The 20,441-nt window shown below is 42.2% G+C and overlaps 1 protein-coding gene across 1 annotated transcript in view; it reads right to left on the bottom strand.

The window, feature by feature from the left end:
• The window catches only part of LOC111865618, a 46,569-nt gene that overhangs the window by 13,001 nt on the left and 13,127 nt on the right, over positions 1-20,441 (bottom strand). The window contains exons 4-11 of the mRNA XM_023853796.2: positions 18,111-18,257; positions 17,778-18,007; positions 17,330-17,432; positions 16,755-17,036; positions 14,281-14,442; positions 13,948-14,177; positions 9,036-9,155; positions 427-667 (exon numbers count right to left, since the gene is read on the bottom strand). Of these exons, the coding sequence (XP_023709564.1) occupies positions 427-667; positions 9,036-9,155; positions 13,948-14,177; positions 14,281-14,442; positions 16,755-17,036; positions 17,330-17,432; positions 17,778-18,007; positions 18,111-18,257 (1,515 nt within the window). The remainder of the gene's footprint in view (positions 1-426; positions 668-9,035; positions 9,156-13,947; positions 14,178-14,280; positions 14,443-16,754; positions 17,037-17,329; positions 17,433-17,777; positions 18,008-18,110; positions 18,258-20,441) is intronic.

The raw sequence follows: 20,441 nt of genomic DNA, 5'->3' as shown, positions 1-20,441 counted from the left end.
ATATGACCAGGATTCACTTCCCAGCAGGGGCAAGACTTCTCTCTTCTCCACAACATCGAAACAAGCTCTGAGGCCCACCCAGCCTCCTATCTAACAGGTACCACAGGCTCCTTCGCCAAAGGTAAAGCAGCTGAGACATGAAGCTAATCATTCACTACCATCTAGAGCTGAGGTCAAGATGGCTGGAGCTATATCTCCACTCCCTCATATATTTTCCTGATGTGGTGTTTAATTAATTAAGCACAAGGTTAACTTTACCTTTTTTACTGTTTAATATGTGTAATTTGGAAAGTATGTTACCCATTTTTACTCATTTCTCTCTAACAACCTGATTTTCTAAGTCTGATGGAGCTTATGCACTGGATATTCTGGTGAAAAGAAAATTATAAAAACACAGATCACTCCATACTGTACTTAATTACTTACCACTTCACCAGCCTTCCCTGCGTATGAGAACTGAACTCTGATGTCACCGACTTCTGGATTCCACACATCTTGACTGTGATAATACAAGCCTGCATGTAACTTGATGTCCCTCCTCTCTGGCCGTTCATCACTTGTCACCAGCACATAGTCAGAGAACTTCTCTTTGAGCGCTGCACCAAACACACAGCTTCCAACAATCACATGCTCATTCACATACACTATGCTCTTCAGGGGAAATTCTCTGTGAATAAAAAGGTTTCTTGACTTTAAAGGAAATATCTAAGCAAGGATGAGACCACAAATCTCTCCATCATTTCTTCTGGAATTACACAAAATAAATGCCAGAAACATAGTTCTGGCATATCTAAATGCAATGCAGCAAACCCAAGAGCAGACAATCTAGTGAACACTCATATACCAAAATTAACAAAGGACAGCACATAAAAGAAATTTCTGGTATCATAGCAAAAAGCAGATGTGAATGTAAGATAAACGCCATGAAATCCCAGGTTAAAATAAAGAGGGTATCAGTTGTCCCCCATCCACACTCATTGGAAACATTAAAAAACACAAACTTAAACCCATCTCCAGCACAAAGAGAAAAATCAAAAGCAGTGTGTGTAAAAAATGATGCAAAATGAAACCAGAATTTTTTAAACCTGTGTAGTGTTCCTTAACTCCAAGAACTGTTACTGGCACTAAACACTTGTGATGAATTTAACTCTCTAGGAGTTTCAGTTCAAGAGATACAATTTTTGTTACTTACTGTTACTAAATGCAGACACCAAATTAACCAGTGTCCATGGGTTGGTAGCTAGGCATACAGAAGGCAGAATGGTAAGAAGGGATAGGAAATAAACACTGCAGATGAACTTGCCACATGCTCTGTAGATTTCATCAGCACAATGGACTGTCTAATAGCACTCAGACTTACTGGTTTTTTTTTTGTAGGTCACGGTGCAAGGGCCGAGAAGGCCCACCCCTTATACATTCATACTGGGTTTTTGGACTTTGTCAATCGTCCAGTATTACAAACCTAGAAACATAACGTATTGGAAACTGGATCTGTTTCTGTCCTCAGCCAAGGGGTGACACACCTACTGAACCAGTGATTGAGGTTAGCTCTTTCTAAGACACCCAAGAGAGGTACCTCCCTTTCACCTGAGGGTATACACAGATCCAACAATGCAGTAATTCTGAGTGCAATCAGAGAGTCCATTATGCTGATAAAAGCCTGTTGCAAATTCATCTGTAGTGTTTATCTCTTATCCTTCACTCTTACCCTTCTACCTTGTCTGTGTCTAGCGGCCAACCCATGGCGCTGGCTAATTCCATGTCTGGACCATCTGTACCAGTGACTAAGGTTAGCTCTTTCTAAGACACCCAACAGTGTAGGAGTCCACCCCCCAACCCCCCCCTCACTTGAAGATAGAAACAGATCCACTTTCCAAAACGTTGTTCTTTCTAGTTTTAGAATACTGGACAATGGATAAAGTCTGAAAACCTGGTAATTCTGAGTGTTATACACCATCAACATGACCCTTTAGAATGTACTTGTCTAACTGCAGTCAAAACAGACACTGTATCCCCGGTCAACTTTCTGATCTTGCATTTAATAGGCTAAATAGCAGGTACAGAGAACAGATCAAGACAAAGGTCACCAGCTCCTACGGGTATGAGGTCTGACAATAAAGTTTGCGAACTTGCCGTGTGCTTGCCATGGCTGCAGTGGACAGAAACCTCAGTAAGGTTTGATGAACACTGGCATATCAGCATTTAGCAGCTGTGTTGTTGTTGATCTATGGTAGTCTATTCATGCCAAAAAGCTGGATCATAATTGCTATATTGTCAGGAGAGACCCTGGNGGGGCGGGGGGGGGGGGGGGGGGTTGCTGGGAGGTGTGCTTTCATCTCTGCTGTGGGCCTGGTCATGGACAATTTTCTTTGGGAGCTCAATGACAGTAGCCATTACACAGTAGGATATGCTGATGATATAGCAATCCTAATCAATGGGAAATTCCCTCACACTGTGTCAGAGGTCTTACAAACAACCCTGTGCACAGCGCAACAGTGCTGTGAAAGAATGAAGTTGTCTGTCAAGCCAAATAAGACTGTAGTTATACCCTTTACGAGGATGACGAATGTAAAGGGCTCAAGAAGCCAACCCTCTTTAGTAAAACAATCCAGCTATCCAGTGATGTCAAATACCTTGGAATAATATTAGACACGGGACTGACATGGGAAATGCAGGTGGATAAGGTTATTAACAAGGCCTATAGAGCCTTCTGAACATGCAGATGCACATTTGGGAAAACTTGGGGACTGAAAGCAAAGGTGGTATACTGTATATACACTGCAGTGATAAGGCCTATGGTTACCTGTGCNTGTTTTGACATGATCGCACATGTTCTAGGCAGAGCTAAGCAAACTGTAAAGGACGGCCTGCTTGGGAATTACAGAAGCAATGAGAACAGCTCCAACAGCTTGCAATGGAAGTTCTCCTTGGATTCCCTCCTCCTGGCCACTACACCTGCAGGTGGAAGTGGAGGCCAAGGCAGGAAACTACAGAGTACACTGTGATGATCAGTGAAAAACAAAATCTGAAGGTGAAGTGGGTGACACGTTTTCCTGAGGAAAGAGAAAGTATCACTGATGAAGAGAGATCAGGACAGCCAGCAATGAACACAACTGAAGAATACATTTCAAAAGTTCGTGAAATTATGCGAGAAAATCATCGGCTGTCAGAAGCATAGCAGAGCAAACAAACATTGACAGAGAAATAGGAAAATCTTAACTGAAGTTATTAACATGAGGAAGGTGTGTGCAAAAATGGTCCCAAAGGAGCTCTCTGAAGAACACTGTCTGTGAGGGAGTTTTAGCTAGGAAACAAATAACTGTGCTGGAACATCCTCCCTTTTCACCAGATCTAGCCCCCAGTTCCTGTTCCAGAAGATAAAGGAAATATTGAAAGGAGGGAATTTTGATGACACTGATGACATCAGGAGTAATACTACAGCATATCTGAAGGCCATTCCACAAAACCAGTTCCAAGATTGTTTTGAAGGGTGGACTAGGCACTGGCATCAGTGTATAGCTTCCAAAGGGGTGTACTTTGAAGGAAACAACAGTGATGTTCAGTAATAGGGTATTAGCGCGGTCACCTTAATGAGGTCGCGAACTTTAATGTCATATGACGTATACTTTTATATCCAATGCAATTGATTAATGAATGGTTTAATTTATCTGAAAGTACTTAATGAAATGAATAAGTGAAAAGTACAATGTCCAGTCACACTATATTTCACACCATACCAATTAACAGAAATGCAGCAGAAGTAATTTTGTAAATTAATTTATACTGTTGAGAGACATAGCTGTTAACCTGGCTAATTAATTAGATGTATGTGTACTAAAAAAATACAGTATTTCCACTCATGCATGAAAAGAAAAGCTGTGGGGTTAAATACATAGTTATTTTCTGATTAGTCTTAACAAACACTTCGGGAACTGGAACTAGGTTTATGTATAAGCACAAAGACATTATTTGTCCTGAAGAAGACAACGAGAATTGTATGCACATTCACAATCTCTCCTTAATGACTGAGAATGTGGTGCCATGCATTACCTGTAATTCACCACTCCCCATATGCTCTGCCTTAACCCTTTCCAGTTGTTGAATTATTAGAAATTTCTGCAGCCAGGACATGAAGGTGTTTTAAACGCCTGCAGAGCCACTAAGTGAACCATTTTGCTCGAAACGTTGGTGCAACAGGGGCATAAGGTGAAAAGACAAAATGTGTACATACCACCAGAATGCAAGAAGACAAATTATCTGCCATGTAGTGGTGTGACATAAAGTGTGGAGAGAGGGTGTAGTGTTTAACCAGACCAAATTGTCTGCTGTTCTCTAGTATAAAATATACACATATTCTTTTCCTCTTATAACCCTCACTTTCCTATGTACACAAAAAACAATAGCTCGATAAACTGTAGGACCTACACTAAAACCTCTGAAGTTCTTTGAGAGTGTGATATCTTTTGAAACATTCCCCAGGACACATGCTGGTTGATTTCTATAAGTCTTACAATAGAAGTATGTTTCTTTTCTGGCTCCCATGACCTTCCAATTGCTGCACACAATGCAGTCTTTGCATTTCTTCATGTCACAGTGGTAGAGGAAGTGAGGGGCTGTATTTAGTCTCTCTGCTGTCCCCAGATGTGACCACTTTCATAGGTTGTGCACATCGCCTACTAAATTTTCAACAAGAGCCCATCAATTCTTGATGTGTGGCATTTGTTTCACTCCCATGTGGGCCTTATGGCTGCTGTACAAAATGTATGGATTTACAATGCACAGTTACAGGCACCAGAAAAAGTTTTCTCCACCGCTTCAGAGATTTACAAATGAAAGCATATGCCGCTCAGTAATGATCACTGCAATCTACACCACCCACACGTTTTGTATAGTGAATTACATAGATTGGCTTTTGAATTTCTTTATGCTGCCCCCATTTCTGAACGGTCACAATTTTTTTCATTGATGTGTCATGATGTGTAGACATGAGAACTACCTTCTTGTCTTTCCAGCCCATTTGCAGGACATTCTCACTTCTGTAGGCAAGTGTCCCCACCCTTCATTTTCTTGATGGGCCCCTTCCCAGTGGTTTTGGATTGCAAACTCTACCAGCAATTGTCTAATTTTTGGGCCAACTGAACGCTACTATAATATCTGTCAGTGTAAATAAAGGTGGTAGCCTTCAACACCAGACACACTGAGTTCTAGTCTGTCCATCAAGAAAAGAACTATTCTTGAAGTGAATGGTTTTCCTGAGTATGGCAAGTTACACACATCACCTGTAAGTTTTCCATAATATGCAATCATACTGTGAACATAACCAGTGTCACTGTCTACTAATACAAATAATCTGATGCCCCACTGGTTGGATTTTTTCAATATTATTATTTTATTATATTATTATTAATTATATTATTAATTATATTTTATTATATTAATTATATTATATTAATTATATTATTAATTATATAATTATTAATTATATTAATTATATTATTTTCAATATTATTTTGCCCTTGAACCCAACTGCTGATTCATCTTTTCCAATGTTTTTATCCCTCGGACTTTCCTAAACCTTCTGATGGCCCAACTGCTTTCTGCAGTGGTATCATTTCCCACATGAATCATCTAAAATATCTGTAAAAAACGATCTCTAGACATTATGTCACCAAAAAATTTTATCTGTGTTGTCCAGTCATTAGACCATTAGTCTTTTATGTTGGGTAATGGGATTTGTCCATTATTTATAATTATACCTAAGAACACCTTCATTTCATGAACAGACACATCAGACCACCTACTCCATATGGACCTCGGGCTTAGCAGAAGTTCCACAATTTTGTGTCTCATGTATCTGTTTGTTATTCAAAAGCTTGTCAATGAAAAATAAGCTAAATAATTAATGGGCTCTGCATCTGGCAGAAGGTTAAATTGTGCTAAATGTGTATGCCTGTCACGTCTTCCCACCCATCAACATGCACAACACTTGTTTCACTCTTGCTCTCACTTTCCTACATCTCATTGCTTGACTCTTCACTTGCAGTTTCTCCTTCAATTTCCAAATCCATTCCATCATCAGAGTCAATATCACGTTCTTCATTCAAGAAATCACTTATATATTCTTCACTGGCAACACACAGGCAGTTATATTTCCATTTTTTGATACCAGACCAGCCACGCTGCTAACACATGACACACTGTAATATATAAATGGCATTTGTTCCTCAAGAAGTTCAAATTATGACTTCAAGATGGCAGAAGGCAGAAAAAACATTCATGAATGCGTTGGCATGGTATACAGCAGCCAGTAGCAACATACAGCGTGATTCAGAAAGATGGACACAATTTCAATTGGCTATATTTCCTGAACTGTATGTTGCATTTGAATTCTGTAAAGTACATTTGAAAGAGGATGTTGTAAAGTTTCTAGTACTACCGCTAGTGCCCTCCATCACTGCGTCAGTTGTAAGTGAGATGCCTACTATGCAACACAAGATTTTTTGCATTCGTGAGTTCAGTAAAAGTGAGTCTGCGACTGCAGTGCAGCGTGCATTTCGTCGTAAGTTTAACATCCAACCTCCAACAAGGAAGAGCATTTATCATTGGAATAAACAATTTGATTAAACTGGCTCTCTGTGTAAGGGTAAAAGCCCGGGCCGATCGCGTGTATCGGAGGAGGACCTGGAGTGCATTCGAGTGAACTCTGAGCGCAGCCCAATGAAGTCAACCCGTAGTGCTAGTAGAGAACTTGGACTATCGCAAACAACTGTGTGGCGTGTACCACCTCTTCCCACAAATTTGAATGACCTAAGAAACTCTATCACAGCTGCGGTGAACTAAGTGACGCAAGATATTTGTCATCGAGTGTAGGATGAATTCAGCTACCGTCTAGATTTTATCCGTGCAGCCGGAGGAAGGGGGGCACATTGAACATCTATAAATTTCCATGTATGTATAATCAGATGTGATTTACAGACTTCAAATGCAACATATAATTCAGGAAATATAGCCAACTGAAATTGTGTCCATCTTTCTGAATCACCCTGTATGTGGTCTGACAATAAAGTCTGCAAACTCATCGTGGAAAAAGTGCTACATCATACATACCTCATTACTGAATATCACTGTGGTTTCTTTCAAAGTATTCCCCTTGGGAAGCTATGCACCAATGCCAGCACCTAGTCCACCCTTCAAAACAATTTTGGAACTGGTTTTGTGGAATGGCCTTCAGAGCTGCCGTCAGATTACTCCTGATGTCATCAAAATGTCTTCATTTCAGTATTTCTTTTAGCTTCAAAAACAGAAAAAAGTCACTAGGAGCTAAATCTGGTGAATAGGGAAGGTGTGCCAGCATAGTTATTTGTTTACTAGCTAAGAACTCTCTCATAGACAGTGTTCTTTGGTGAGCTCCTTTGGGACCATTTTTGGACAAACCTTCCTCATGTCAAGAGCTTGCCTTAAGATTTTCCTAACTGTTTTTCTGTCAATATTCACTTGCTCTGCTATGCTCCTAACAGTCAGTCAATGATTTTTATGCATAATTTCACAAACTCTTGTAATGTTTTCTTCAGTTCTGCTCATTGGTGGCCATCCTGAACTCTCTTAGCTAGTGTCACTTTCTCTTCCCTCAGAAAAACGTGTGACCCACCTGTAAACTGCTGTTTTCTTCACAGAATTATCCGCATAAACTTGCACTAACATCTCTTTGATTTCGCTTCCACTCTTGCCAAGTTTAGCAAGAAATGGTGTTCATTCGTTGCTCTAATTCAAGCTCAGACATTCTCATGACAGCACACCAAAACACACTCAGACAATAGATGCCACTCAGAAAAGACTGCTATAGATCAACAACAACACAGCTGTGAAATGCTGATATGCCAACATCATCAAACCATATTGCGGTTTCTGTCCACTGCTGCCATGGCAAGCACATAGTGGAGAGTTCGGAAATTTTGTCAGACTTTATATAATCGACATATGCCCGGAGAGAAGGGAAAGCAACTTTGTCAATCATATATATTGTAACGTGTTGACGTTACTGAAGACGCCGTAGAGATGGTTAATTGGTTTATTTAACAATCTTCAAATAACGGCTACAATTATTTATCACAATATTACGGGTTTCCACACTTTACAAACCCTACAACAAAATCTCTTAACACAATCTTCACTTGTCTTCACGTACTAATAACGCGGGAGCTATACAAGTCTCCCTGAAATACACACTCCGAGTATAACTGTACTACAGCACTGGGTATCGCACACGCGTCTGTAGCTCGTAACTTGCGAACTGAGACCTCGTTGGTAACGCACTGACTGGCTGACTCTACGACTCGACTCGGCGACTGTTACTTTATAACTGACTCGCAGCCGCTGTGCAGCTCACTTATATAGCTGCAGTGCTTGCTTGTTGCGTAATGAGTGCCACGTCATCCTGTTACGTCACCGCTGTTGACTCGCATTGCATAGTTACCAGGTTGCGGGGGCTCGCCTATCTTCGTCTCCGCTCGCGACGTCACCGCGCGTTGCATAGCTACCAGGATGCGGGGTGATTACTCGCCTATTATGCGAGCGCTACGTTACCGCTATGTGCAGCTGGGGAGGTAGGGGTCAACATGTCACAATATCAACAGTCATCCATGGAAGCACTGTCACTGTTAATTATATATCAACATACAACCAAAAAAGGGTTAATTTCTCTATCTTAAGTACTGCTATCTCTGTCACTCCTGCTCACAGATTTTTCCAGCCAAGCAAGCTTAGAGCACAGAGTGACTACAGGAAAAACAGTTGAATATGCCTGCCCCTAGATAGTTGTGGTGTTATCTGCAACATGAGTGACAATAGTACATCATTATTACAATTCAGAAAGGATTTCTTTCCCCCATGTGTAACCAATTATATCCCCTGAATAATGATTCTCGTAATACTAAGTGGCATAAACACAAAATAAACCAATGCATGCAACCTGCTTCACTTCCAGCCCATGCTATAACCAAGACTGATTCTTACACTTTTAATGTTCAACTGCTCACTTTGGATTGTGATGGCCCGAGGTACTGTAGAATAAGGAGCTGTCAATCAGCTTGTCCCTCCACTCCATCGTGTATGAGTAACTAGTTTCAACATATTCATGGTCCCCTGGCATCAGCTCACTGCAAGATAATGCACATTTTCTAAGTGTTAACCCATTACAGAACAGTGGTTACTACAGGCACATTCTAAAAAAACACATTTTGCCACACATTGCTATTATGTGTTTCATAATAAGCAGCAATTATTTCCCTAAACAGCATTAACTGGTCTGTCTTTGTAATAAAGACAAGTGCATTTTCTGGGGGTAGATACTTAATTTCTATATGGTACATAAATGAGCTTCAGGCTCCATTATAATGTGAAGATAAAAATAATCTCACACACCCCTAGGGGTCAACGGACCACACTTCGATAACCAATGTTTTAGGCCCACTTTAAACAAATACATGTATGTTTTGTTTCAACATTTAAAGGTTAAGACTGTTACATGGAAATACACAGTAAACAGATATATATGAGGGTTGGAACTATAATAGTGGCAACACTGCTGTAGAGACACCATGCAACAGAACCAAATAATATTGCTTATACTCAACATTAGTTACATACCTACCTTATCTCAGAGCAAATGGACTCTCCCTTCCCACATCATGCACATTCACAGTGATGAGAAGAACAGAGCCTCGTGTTAGCTGGCGGTCTAATGTAGTGTTGTCACAATGTTTTCAAAACAGGAACAACAGAGTTGGATAAAGATTGAATGTGCCAGAGGCCGTACAGCATGATAGTATCATCAAGGTCTTCAAGAGGTTTGCGGGGAATCTGCATTGCCTTACAGAACGGTAGCAAGGTGGGTAGAAGCATTCAACAAGGGATGCCAAAATGTGGCAGACATGCGTCGGCCAGGTCGTCCTAGTGTCAGTGAAGAAGTGTATGCTCTTTCCACGTTACTGGAGAGTGATCGACGCCATATGATTCATAAGCTGGCCTGAGAGACAGGATTAGCACATACGACTGCGCTTCACATTCTGAAGGAACGCTTGGACATGAGAAAAATTGCATCACGATTGGTTCCACATGATATGACGGAAATGCAGAAGAGGCTACGATACGACACTGCTCGTAACCACTTGGAGGGCTATGAGCACAAAGGAGAGGCTCTCTTACGCCATATCATTACGCTGGATGAGACATGGACCAAATCGTACAAGCCACAAATGAAACGCCAATCGAACAAACGGCATCGTTATGGGTCACCATGAAAATCAAAAGTTCGTCAGAACACCAGCAATGTGAAAGTTATGGTGATTCTCATGTATGACTGTGATGGTGTTATCCTAATGCATGCCGTTCCCTGACAGCAGACCGTCAATGCACAGTATTACTGTTCATTTTTGGAACACAACCTACGACCAGCTTTGAGAAAGAAGCGGCGACACTTTCTGCAGAACCCACCCATCATTTTGCAGAACAGTGCTCGGCTGCATGCAGCGCAAGCTGTGGCTGATTTGTTCGATCAATGGGGCTGGGAAGTGCTGTACCATCCACCATACTCCCCGGACTTAAGCCCTTGTGAATTTGACTTGATTCCTAAGATGAAGGAACCACTTCGTGGTATTCGCTTCAGAACTGTTCCAGAGATTCTTCAGGGAGTAGACCGCTCCATTCGAACTTTGAACACAACAGGCACTGCTAAAGGTATCCTACAACTTCCACATCGCTGGCAACGGGTTGTACGCAATGCTGGTGACTACACTGAAGGACAGTAAAACTTCAAAACATGTATCTATTTTGTATCAGTTGTAAATAAATAGTTGCCACTATTAAAGTTCTAACCCTCATATATTGTTATATGTAAATCCATTGGTAGGCAACACTTGCAAAACAAACACACATAGCAAACAATAATGGAGCAGTGTCTTCTTTGTGTCTGCAATGATGTCACACAATAGTTGGTACAGTCACGTGACATGCTTTCTGTAGGTCTAGCCAGCACGCCAATGGAATGGCTAGATAACAAACATGTAACATTTTCTGTAGGTCTAGCCAGCACGCCAAAGGGCTGGATAGGGAACATTTGACATGACTTTCCTGTGACGCGTGTCTGTGCTGCATCTATATAAGTGAACTGAATTCCTAAGCGGGAGTAGTAGGTGGTAGAAGCAAGCAAGCGGTAAACTTGAGTACAGAAAAGTACAAGGAATCGACATGCGAAGACTTAATATGTGAACTGAAGACTGGTGTGTGCTGTAGTACAGTGATATCTGGAGTGTGACTGATATACTTCTTTTGTTAAAATCCACTGTCAGGAAACGGATAGTGAAGACACTGTGAAGGCATAGCCAATGTTGACAGCTGTTACCTAGCAATGACTAGTGTAAGCAGACACTGAAGACCTTTATGTGTTATCATCACAGCAATCCTTAGAACCTTATAACTAATTGTAATTATGACAGGTAAGTGGTCAGTATATCCGATTACCAATCCGAACCCTGTCTTAAAGACACTAATACACATGCCAATATTTCTCTCTCTCTCTCTCTCTCTCTCTATGGCTCTACAGCCCTTCGGAACTTAGCCACTTTTTCAGTTTGCATCTTTTACACAGTCTGCATGCTCGCCGAAAGGCTGCTACCTAAACACAGAACAACACAAATAGAAAAAATGAACATAGATATCCAGGCCTTGAGTGCGATTCGCACCCACGATTCCAGCATCTGAGCGAACTCAGACAGTTCATGCCTTAGACAGTGCGGCCAACGTGATTGGCCACAGATATATATATATATATATATATATATTGTAACGTGTTTTGTCTCTACAGACACCGTTCAAATTGTTAATTGGTTTATTTAACAACCTACACGTCATAACTACAAATACTTATAACACAGTTGCATGTTTACACAATTTATACACCCTACACAATAATCTGTTCACTCTATCTTCAATGGTCTTCACTTATTCACAGTACAATACGGGAGCTATACCAGTGTCACTGTATTACACACTCCCAATAACTTCTCACACTATCGGTATTCTTCATGTTCACGATTCACTTGCTACAACTGAACTCGGCGACTGATAAGACTTCTGCTGCACTCAGCGACTTCACGATCCACACTGTGTCACTTCTGATCACACACACTCTCTTCACATACTGCTCAGCCGGCTTTTTATACCATTCCGTTGCCTCATGTTACAGCGGTGGTCCATGTTACATCACATTGGGAAGTGCTGTTATGTCACCACAGGGGAGGGGGGCGTAGAATTGACTGGCCTGTTGCCGTAGCAAAGGCAGCGCTGTTAGGTCACCGCTGGCGGGGGAGGGGGTGTCCTGCATAGTGCAAATACATCACACTGCTCCCTCCTTAAGGCTGTTCATCCCGAATAGCCTAATGGTGCATCCCCGTTCTTTTTCTTCCCGTTGCTATGCTTGCTGTGTCTCCTGTTGTTTCGGCTACTCCTCTTGCAGTGACTATTCTCCAGCCGTTACAGCCTCCACTCCGTTCTTAAGACCAGCTCGTCTCGAGCGGTTCCATGGTCCAGCGTTCTTCGATCCATTGTTTCGCATTCACACCTCATGTACTCATTATCTTTCATTCTCCATTCATGCCGGGGAGGCCGGTGTTTCTATGTTACTGGCTCCTCTTCAATCTGTTGTGTCCTTTTCCGTTTCAGAGGAGGTCAACCCCTCCAAAGTGTCCAGTTTTTGATGTTCGTATCAGCTGGGATTCTGTGCAGCACGTCTGCTTGTGCACTTGCACATGCCTCGAATTGCTTTCTCAAACTCGTTATTGTGTGTCTCTCTCAATCTCGAGTCGTTCTACTTCTTTTCCTTTCACGACGAGTCCTTGTGTAATCCTCTCACGTTCAAGTTCTTGGCACATTCTTATGTGGGTTTGTGTGTGATTCCATCTGATCTCCCTGAAGTCTAAGTCTCTTGCGCTGTGTCACATTTGCACAGTGGGTAATATTCTTGTCAGCCGCGACCAATCGCTTCCTCCCGGGTCCACCAGTTCCCTGAGTAAGGTTCTTCTTCACGCTCTCTCTCTCTTGCGTCTTGCCACTGTTGCACAACAGGACATCCTTGTGTTGCTTCTCTTCTGCTTTTGCTGTGCTACTGTTGCATGGTGGCTCGTCCCTCTTCTGGCGATGGTCAGTCCTTTTCTTTGGAACCAATCCTGACACTAGGTCCATTCATTCAGCTGGCGGTGACGCTCTACGGCCAGTTTTCAGTCCCTACACCGTTTCTTCTTCGGTTCTCTGACTGGCATCACTGTGGCATCTTCTACGGGGACCTCTTGTTGTTCTGCTGCCTCAGGTTTCCTGTCCAGTGAGGTCGGCTCTTCTTCTTCTGGACATGCTGCCATCTCTTGGCAGGCCATCGTCTCTCCGTCCATTTCGGGTTTTAGGCCTGGTGTTGGTGCCTGCCCCATATTGGGCAAAGTCACAAGTGTTACTGTCTCACAGTGCGCCAGAAGAGATCCTCTCCTGAGCTTTTGGTCCCTGTGGGTAACATTCATGACCATCACTGGTACTTCCTGACAGTCCTGAACTAGGGTCCTGAACACAGTACGGTATCAAAAAGGTGTGCTTATGTACTGTTGTTCAGATATCAAAAAATTGCTCTTTCCATGCTTCCATTGCATTAAACCTAACATCCTATAATTCACACCAAATTAATCATTTAACTTTACACTGCAGCCTGGTAACTTGTTTATTTTCAAACAAATGAACAAGTAAATATTACAAAGTCCTTACACTAGCTCTGGGGACTGACAACAAAGCTGCTACACTGTCCTTTGGACTAGTGCCTACAATTTTGACTTCAGGCATTCAAATAATAAATGTTTATCACTTATGCTGCATAGTATGACTCTCTGTACATACACCTGCTGCTGTATTTACCTGTTTTGCTCCTCTTCTACCCACTGATACATCTGGACACGGCGTTTCAACTTCGCTGCAGGAACAGCCACTCCATATTCCGGCTCTGTAAGCAGCTCTCCCACATGTAAAGCTCCACTAAAATGCACCAATTTCCCATTGTTTTCTGCCATCACAACAGATGTATACTGAACCGGAATAATAGTATTCAGTGCTTCCTCCAGTAAGCGGGCAGTTTGCACCACCTGTCCCTAAACATCAGTCAACATATGAAAATTATTCCCATTCTCTTAATGTTAATATCCTCACTCTGTGAAGTTTTATATGACAAATTTACATTAACAGAATTCTGACCTCATTCCAGAAAAGCAGCCTCATTCCAGCTGCAAACAGAACACACCCTATTAGAGAAGTCAGCCATGATAACTTTAGTTGCTCCCTTATGCTTCCAATGCATCTCCTTTGGTCTTGATTTACGTAAGGTCGAGGAGCATCTGGAAACTGAAAAAGATAGCACTGCTAAATATTCATGCAATTTGACACTTTTTAGCATTTCCAAAGAACCATGACAGCAAAATCCTCATCACAGTTGCATATCTATTTGTACGGCCTGTGCAAAATCTGGCCAGCAGTATGCCATGGTGTTCACAGTTTCCTTCTGTCTTACTACTAATGTGTGACCTGTCAAGTTAAGGGGAAAAATAGCTTCCTTCTTTCTTCCAACCTTTCACATCTTTATCTCTTTTTTCCCTTACTGCTTTCCCATCCATTACACTTGCTCATCCTATCATCATTCCTCTCTTCTCTCATTCACATTAAAACAGTTCCCTCATCCCCATTCTTCCATTCCTGTATGCCCTCTCCCCATGTCCTAAGAATGGAAGATCACACTTTGTTATCCCCATAACCTACCAAGAGCAAATTGGGTTTTTCCTGAGCATGACAGGAAAGAGCTATAATTTATCCTTTCATTAATAAGATGTACTTTCTCACGCAATATATTTTATTTCATTATAGCTCCTAGCCCCCTCGTTGGTGTCTCCACCTTATCANATCTATATAAGTGAACTGAATTCCTAAGCGGGAGTAGTAGGTGGTAGAAGCAAGCAAGCGGTAAACTTGAGTACAGAAAAGTACAAGGAATCGACATGCGAAGACTTAATATGTGAACTGAAGACTGGTGTGTGCTGTAGTACAGTGATATCTGGAGTGTGACTGATATACTTCTTTTGTTAAAATCCACTGTCAGGAAACGGATAGTGAAGACACTGTGAAGGCATAGCCAATGTTGACAGCTGTTACCTAGCAATGACTAGTGTAAGCAGACACTGAAGACCTTTATGTGTTATCATCACAGCAATCCTTAGAACCTTATAACTAATTGTAATTATGACAGGTAAGTGGTCAGTATATCCGATTACCAATCCGAACCCTGTCTTAAAGACACTAATACACATGCCAATATTTCTCTCTCTCTCTCTCTCTCTCTCTATGGCTCTACAGCCCTTCGGAACTTAGCCACTTTTTCAGTTTGCATCTTTTACACAGTCTGCATGCTCGCCGAAAGGCTGCTACCTAAACACAGAACAACACAAATAGAAAAAATGAACATAGATATCCAGGCCTTGAGTGCGATTCGCACCCACGATTCCAGCATCTGAGCGAACTCAGACAGTTCATGCCTTAGACAGTGCGGCCAACGTGATTGGCCACAGATATATATATATATATATATATATATTGTAACGTGTTTTGTCTCTACAGACACCGTTCAAATTGTTAATTGGTTTATTTAACAACCTACACGTCATAACTACAAATACTTATAACACAGTTGCATGTTTACACAATTTATACACCCTACACAATAATCTGTTCACTCTATCTTCAATGGTCTTCACTTATTCACAGTACAATACGGGAGCTATACCAGTGTCACTGTATTACACACTCCCAATAACTTCTCACACTATCGGTATTCTTCATGTTCACGATTCACTTGCTACAACTGAACTCGGCGACTGATAAGACTTCTGCTGCACTCAGCGACTTCACGATCCACACTGTGTCACTTCTGATCACACACACTCTCTTCACATACTGCTCAGCCGGCTTTTTATACCATTCCGTTGCCTCATGTTACAGCGGTGGTCCATGTTACATCACATTGGGAAGTGCTGTTATGTCACCACAGGGGAGGGGGGCGTAGAATTGACTGGCCTGTTGCCGTAGCAAAGGCAGCGCTGTTAGGTCACCGCTGGCGGGGGAGGGGGTGTCCTGCATAGTGCAAATACATCACACTGCTCCCTCCTTAAGGCTGTTCATCCCGAATAGCCTAATGGTGCATCCCCGTTCTTTTTCTTCCCGTTGCTATGCTTGCTGTGTCTCCTGTTGTTTCGGCTACTCCTCTTGCAGTGACTATTCTCCAGCCGTTACAGCCTCCACTCCGTTCTTAAGACCAGCTCGTCTCGAGCGGTTCCATGGTCCAGCGTTCTTCGATCCATTGTTTCGCATTCACACCTCATGTACTCATTATCTTTCATTCTCCATTCATGCCGGGGAGGCCGGTGTTTCTATGTTACTGGCTCCTCTTCAATCTGTTGTGTCCTTTTCCGTTTCAGAGGAGGTCAACCCCTCCAAAGTGTCCAGTTTTTGATGTTCGTATCAGCTGGGATTCTGTGCAGCACGTCTGCTTGTGCACTTGCACATGCCTCGAATTGCTTTCTCAAACTCGTTATTGTGTGTCTCTCTCAATCTCGAGTCGTTCTACTTCTTTTCCTTTCACGACGAGTCCTTGTGTAATCCTCTCACGTTCAAGTTCTTGGCACATTCTTATGTGGGTTTGTGTGTGATTCCATCTGATCTCCCTGAAGTCTAAGTCTCTTGCGCTGTGTCACATTTGCACAGTGGGTAATATTCTTGTCAGCCGCGACCAATCGCTTCCTCCCGGGTCCACCAGTTCCCTGAGTAAGGTTCTTCTTCACGCTCTCTCTCTCTTGCGTCTTGCCACTGTTGCACAACAGGACATCCTTGTGTTGCTTCTCTTCTGCTTTTGCTGTGCTACTGTTGCATGGTGGCTCGTCCCTCTTCTGGCGATGGTCAGTCCTTTTCTTTGGAACCAATCCTGACACTAGGTCCATTCATTCAGCTGGCGGTGACGCTCTACGGCCAGTTTTCAGTCCCTACACCGTTTCTTCTTCGGTTCTCTGACTGGCATCACTGTGGCATCTTCTACGGGGACCTCTTGTTGTTCTGCTGCCTCAGGTTTCCTGTCCAGTGAGGTCGGCTCTTCTTCTTCTGGACATGCTGCCATCTCTTGGCAGGCCATCGTCTCTCCGTCCATTTCGGGTTTTAGGCCTGGTGTTGGTGCCTGCCCCATATTGGGCAAAGTCACAAGTGTTACTGTCTCACAGTGCGCCAGAAGAGATCCTCTCCTGAGCTTTTGGTCCCTGTGGGTAACATTCATGACCATCACTGGTACTTCCTGACAGTCCTGAACTAGGGTCCTGAACACAGTACGGTATCAAAAAGGTGTGCTTATGTACTGTTGTTCAGATATCAAAAAATTGCTCTTTCCATGCTTCCATTGCATTAAACCTAACATCCTATAATTCACACCAAATTAATCATTTAACTTTACACTGCAGCCTGGTAACTTGTTTATTTTCAAACAAATGAACAAGTAAATATTACAAAGTCCTTACACTAGCTCTGGGGACTGACAACAAAGCTGCTACACTGTCCTTTGGACTAGTGCCTACAATTTTGACTTCAGGCATTCAAATAATAAATGTTTATCACTTATGCTGCATAGTATGACTCTCTGTACATACACCTGCTGCTGTATTTACCTGTTTTGCTCCTCTTCTACCCACTGATACATCTGGACACGGCGTTTCAACTTCGCTGCAGGAACAGCCACTCCATATTCCGGCTCTGTAAGCAGCTCTCCCACATGTAAAGCTCCACTAAAATGCACCAATTTCCCATTGTTTTCTGCCATCACAACAGATGTATACTGAACCGGAATAATAGTATTCAGTGCTTCCTCCAGTAAGCGGGCAGTTTGCACCACCTGTCCCTAAACATCAGTCAACATATGAAAATTATTCCCATTCTCTTAATGTTAATATCCTCACTCTGTGAAGTTTTATATGACAAATTTACATTAACAGAATTCTGACCTCATTCCAGAAAAGCAGCCTCATTCCAGCTGCAAACAGAACACACCCTATTAGAGAAGTCAGCCATGATAACTTTAGTTGCTCCCTTATGCTTCCAATGCATCTCCTTTGGTCTTGATTTACGTAAGGTCGAGGAGCATCTGGAAACTGAAAAAGATAGCACTGCTAAATATTCATGCAATTTGACACTTTTTAGCATTTCCAAAGAACCATGACAGCAAAATCCTCATCACAGTTGCATATCTATTTGTACGGCCTGTGCAAAATCTGGCCAGCAGTATGCCATGGTGTTCACAGTTTCCTTCTGTCTTACTACTAATGTGTGACCTGTCAAGTTAAGGGGAAAAATAGCTTCCTTCTTTCTTCCAACCTTTCACATCTTTATCTCTTTTTTCCCTTACTGCTTTCCCATCCATTACACTTGCTCATCCTATCATCATTCCTCTCTTCTCTCATTCACATTAAAACAGTTCCCTCATCCCCATTCTTCCATTCCTGTATGCCCTCTCCCCATGTCCTAAGAATGGAAGATCACACTTTGTTATCCCCATAACCTACCAAGAGCAAATTGGGTTTTTCCTGAGCATGACAGGAAAGAGCTATAATTTATCCTTTCATTAATAAGATGTACTTTCTCACGCAATATATTTTATTTCATTATAGCTCCTAGCCCCCTCGTTGGTGTCTCCACCTTATCATGGTGAGGGGGTTTGTGTATGCCAAGGACCCTGAGAGCTATACCAGCAGTAGCGTAGCTACTGGCAGGGCCTCCCTAGCTGGACAGGTCAAAGGGTAGGCATCAGACGAAGAGAGACACCAAAAACCAAAAACTGATGCCGGAAGCAGTGTCATCAGCAGCAACTTGAAGCACAGAGCAAATGATGCTCGAGATGGTTCAAGTTCGTATAGCAACAGGCATGACGAGAGTGGCTTGAACGGCTGTTGTACTGTGATGTGGAAAGCAAATGGAAAAACTACCACACTGTCAGTTTTCCTGCATAGTCTCTTTCCAAATACAGCGATACCACGTATGCGAGATGTTTCCTCTGGAGACAAATCAAACCGGAGGGGCAGATAGAAGTGCCCAGAAGACGAGGAAGAAGACGTAAGATGCTGGATGACCTTGGGGACAGAAGAGGATAATTTGATTGAAGGAGAAAGCTTGAGATTGCATTAAGTGGAGAAACTGTTTTGCAAGAAACTGTGGACCTGTCGTCTGACAGATTAGTGATGAATGAATAGCTCCCAGCTTTTTGAGGTGGCTCCTACATTTACACAAAGTATGTACAGGCTTGCTTTTCTGACTTACTAATTCCCTTGATTCAAAATTCCATTATCGTCTGCATGGTGTACTGGAAATGGTCACTACCTATGCACTGGGTTAAGGCCCCCATACACACTCAGTTCCATCTGCAGTTGTAACTGCGCAGTCAAAACTGTGCCAAATGTGCTCAGTTTAAACTGAGAGACATTTTACCACACACTACACAGTTACATCAGAAGTTCGCTTTGGTTCATGGCAGTCCATCATCTTTTTTAATGCCTCCAATTGAACTATTTTGTTATGCAGTCATCGCAATTATCCTAGCAAAAACGAAATCTGAAAAGAGAAAGTGCAGGAAGTGAACAAAAAGTTGGTTATTGAATCAAGACCATTTTTCTCATGTTAATTTGTTACAAGAATTCAGATTTCATCCGAAAGATTGGCATAACTACCTCAGAATGAATGAATGTACCTACCGTGCTTTGCTGTCGATGGTTTGTCCACTGATTAAGAGAAAAGATCCCAGGATGCGGCAAGCCATAACGCCTCACGAGAGACTCATGGCTACTTTAAGATTTTTGGCCACAGGAAGGAGTTATGAGAATATGAAATTCACAACTATATCTCTCCACAAGCATTGGGAAAAATTATACCAGAGACTTGCCGTGCTATTTACAAAGTACTGAAGGACTACTGCAAGGTAAGCATAAATTCAATTCATCACTTATATTGAAGAGCAAATTTATTTCTTAAAAAGTCATATATTATAATTGCATTTTCGTAACGGATGTTGTTACAAATATATTGGTGGAAATTAGTGAAAAAAGTCGTAAGTGCTGCATCCCCACCACAGGTGGAGTACAGTATTGTGAACCTCCTACTGGGACGGAAACACTTAGCTGCTCATTAACAATCATTTTCGAGTTCGTGGTTAATGCTTCCATCTCAGCATGGAAGAGTATGTCGTTGATTAATTTCCCTGCTATTATTCTCTGCTCTTTCGACAATATTCTCAATTTGGCAGCAACATTTTTGCCTGCAATGTCGAACTGGTCCTCATGCCTCAC

Source organism: Cryptotermes secundus, unplaced genomic scaffold (genome assembly GCF_002891405.2).
Source record: "Cryptotermes secundus unplaced genomic scaffold, Csec_1.0 scaffold2405, whole genome shotgun sequence".
NCBI lineage: Eukaryota > Metazoa > Arthropoda > Insecta > Blattodea > Kalotermitidae > Cryptotermes > Cryptotermes secundus.
The sequence above is the reverse complement of the archived record's forward strand: the minus strand, read 5'-3'. Positions and strand labels throughout refer to the sequence as shown.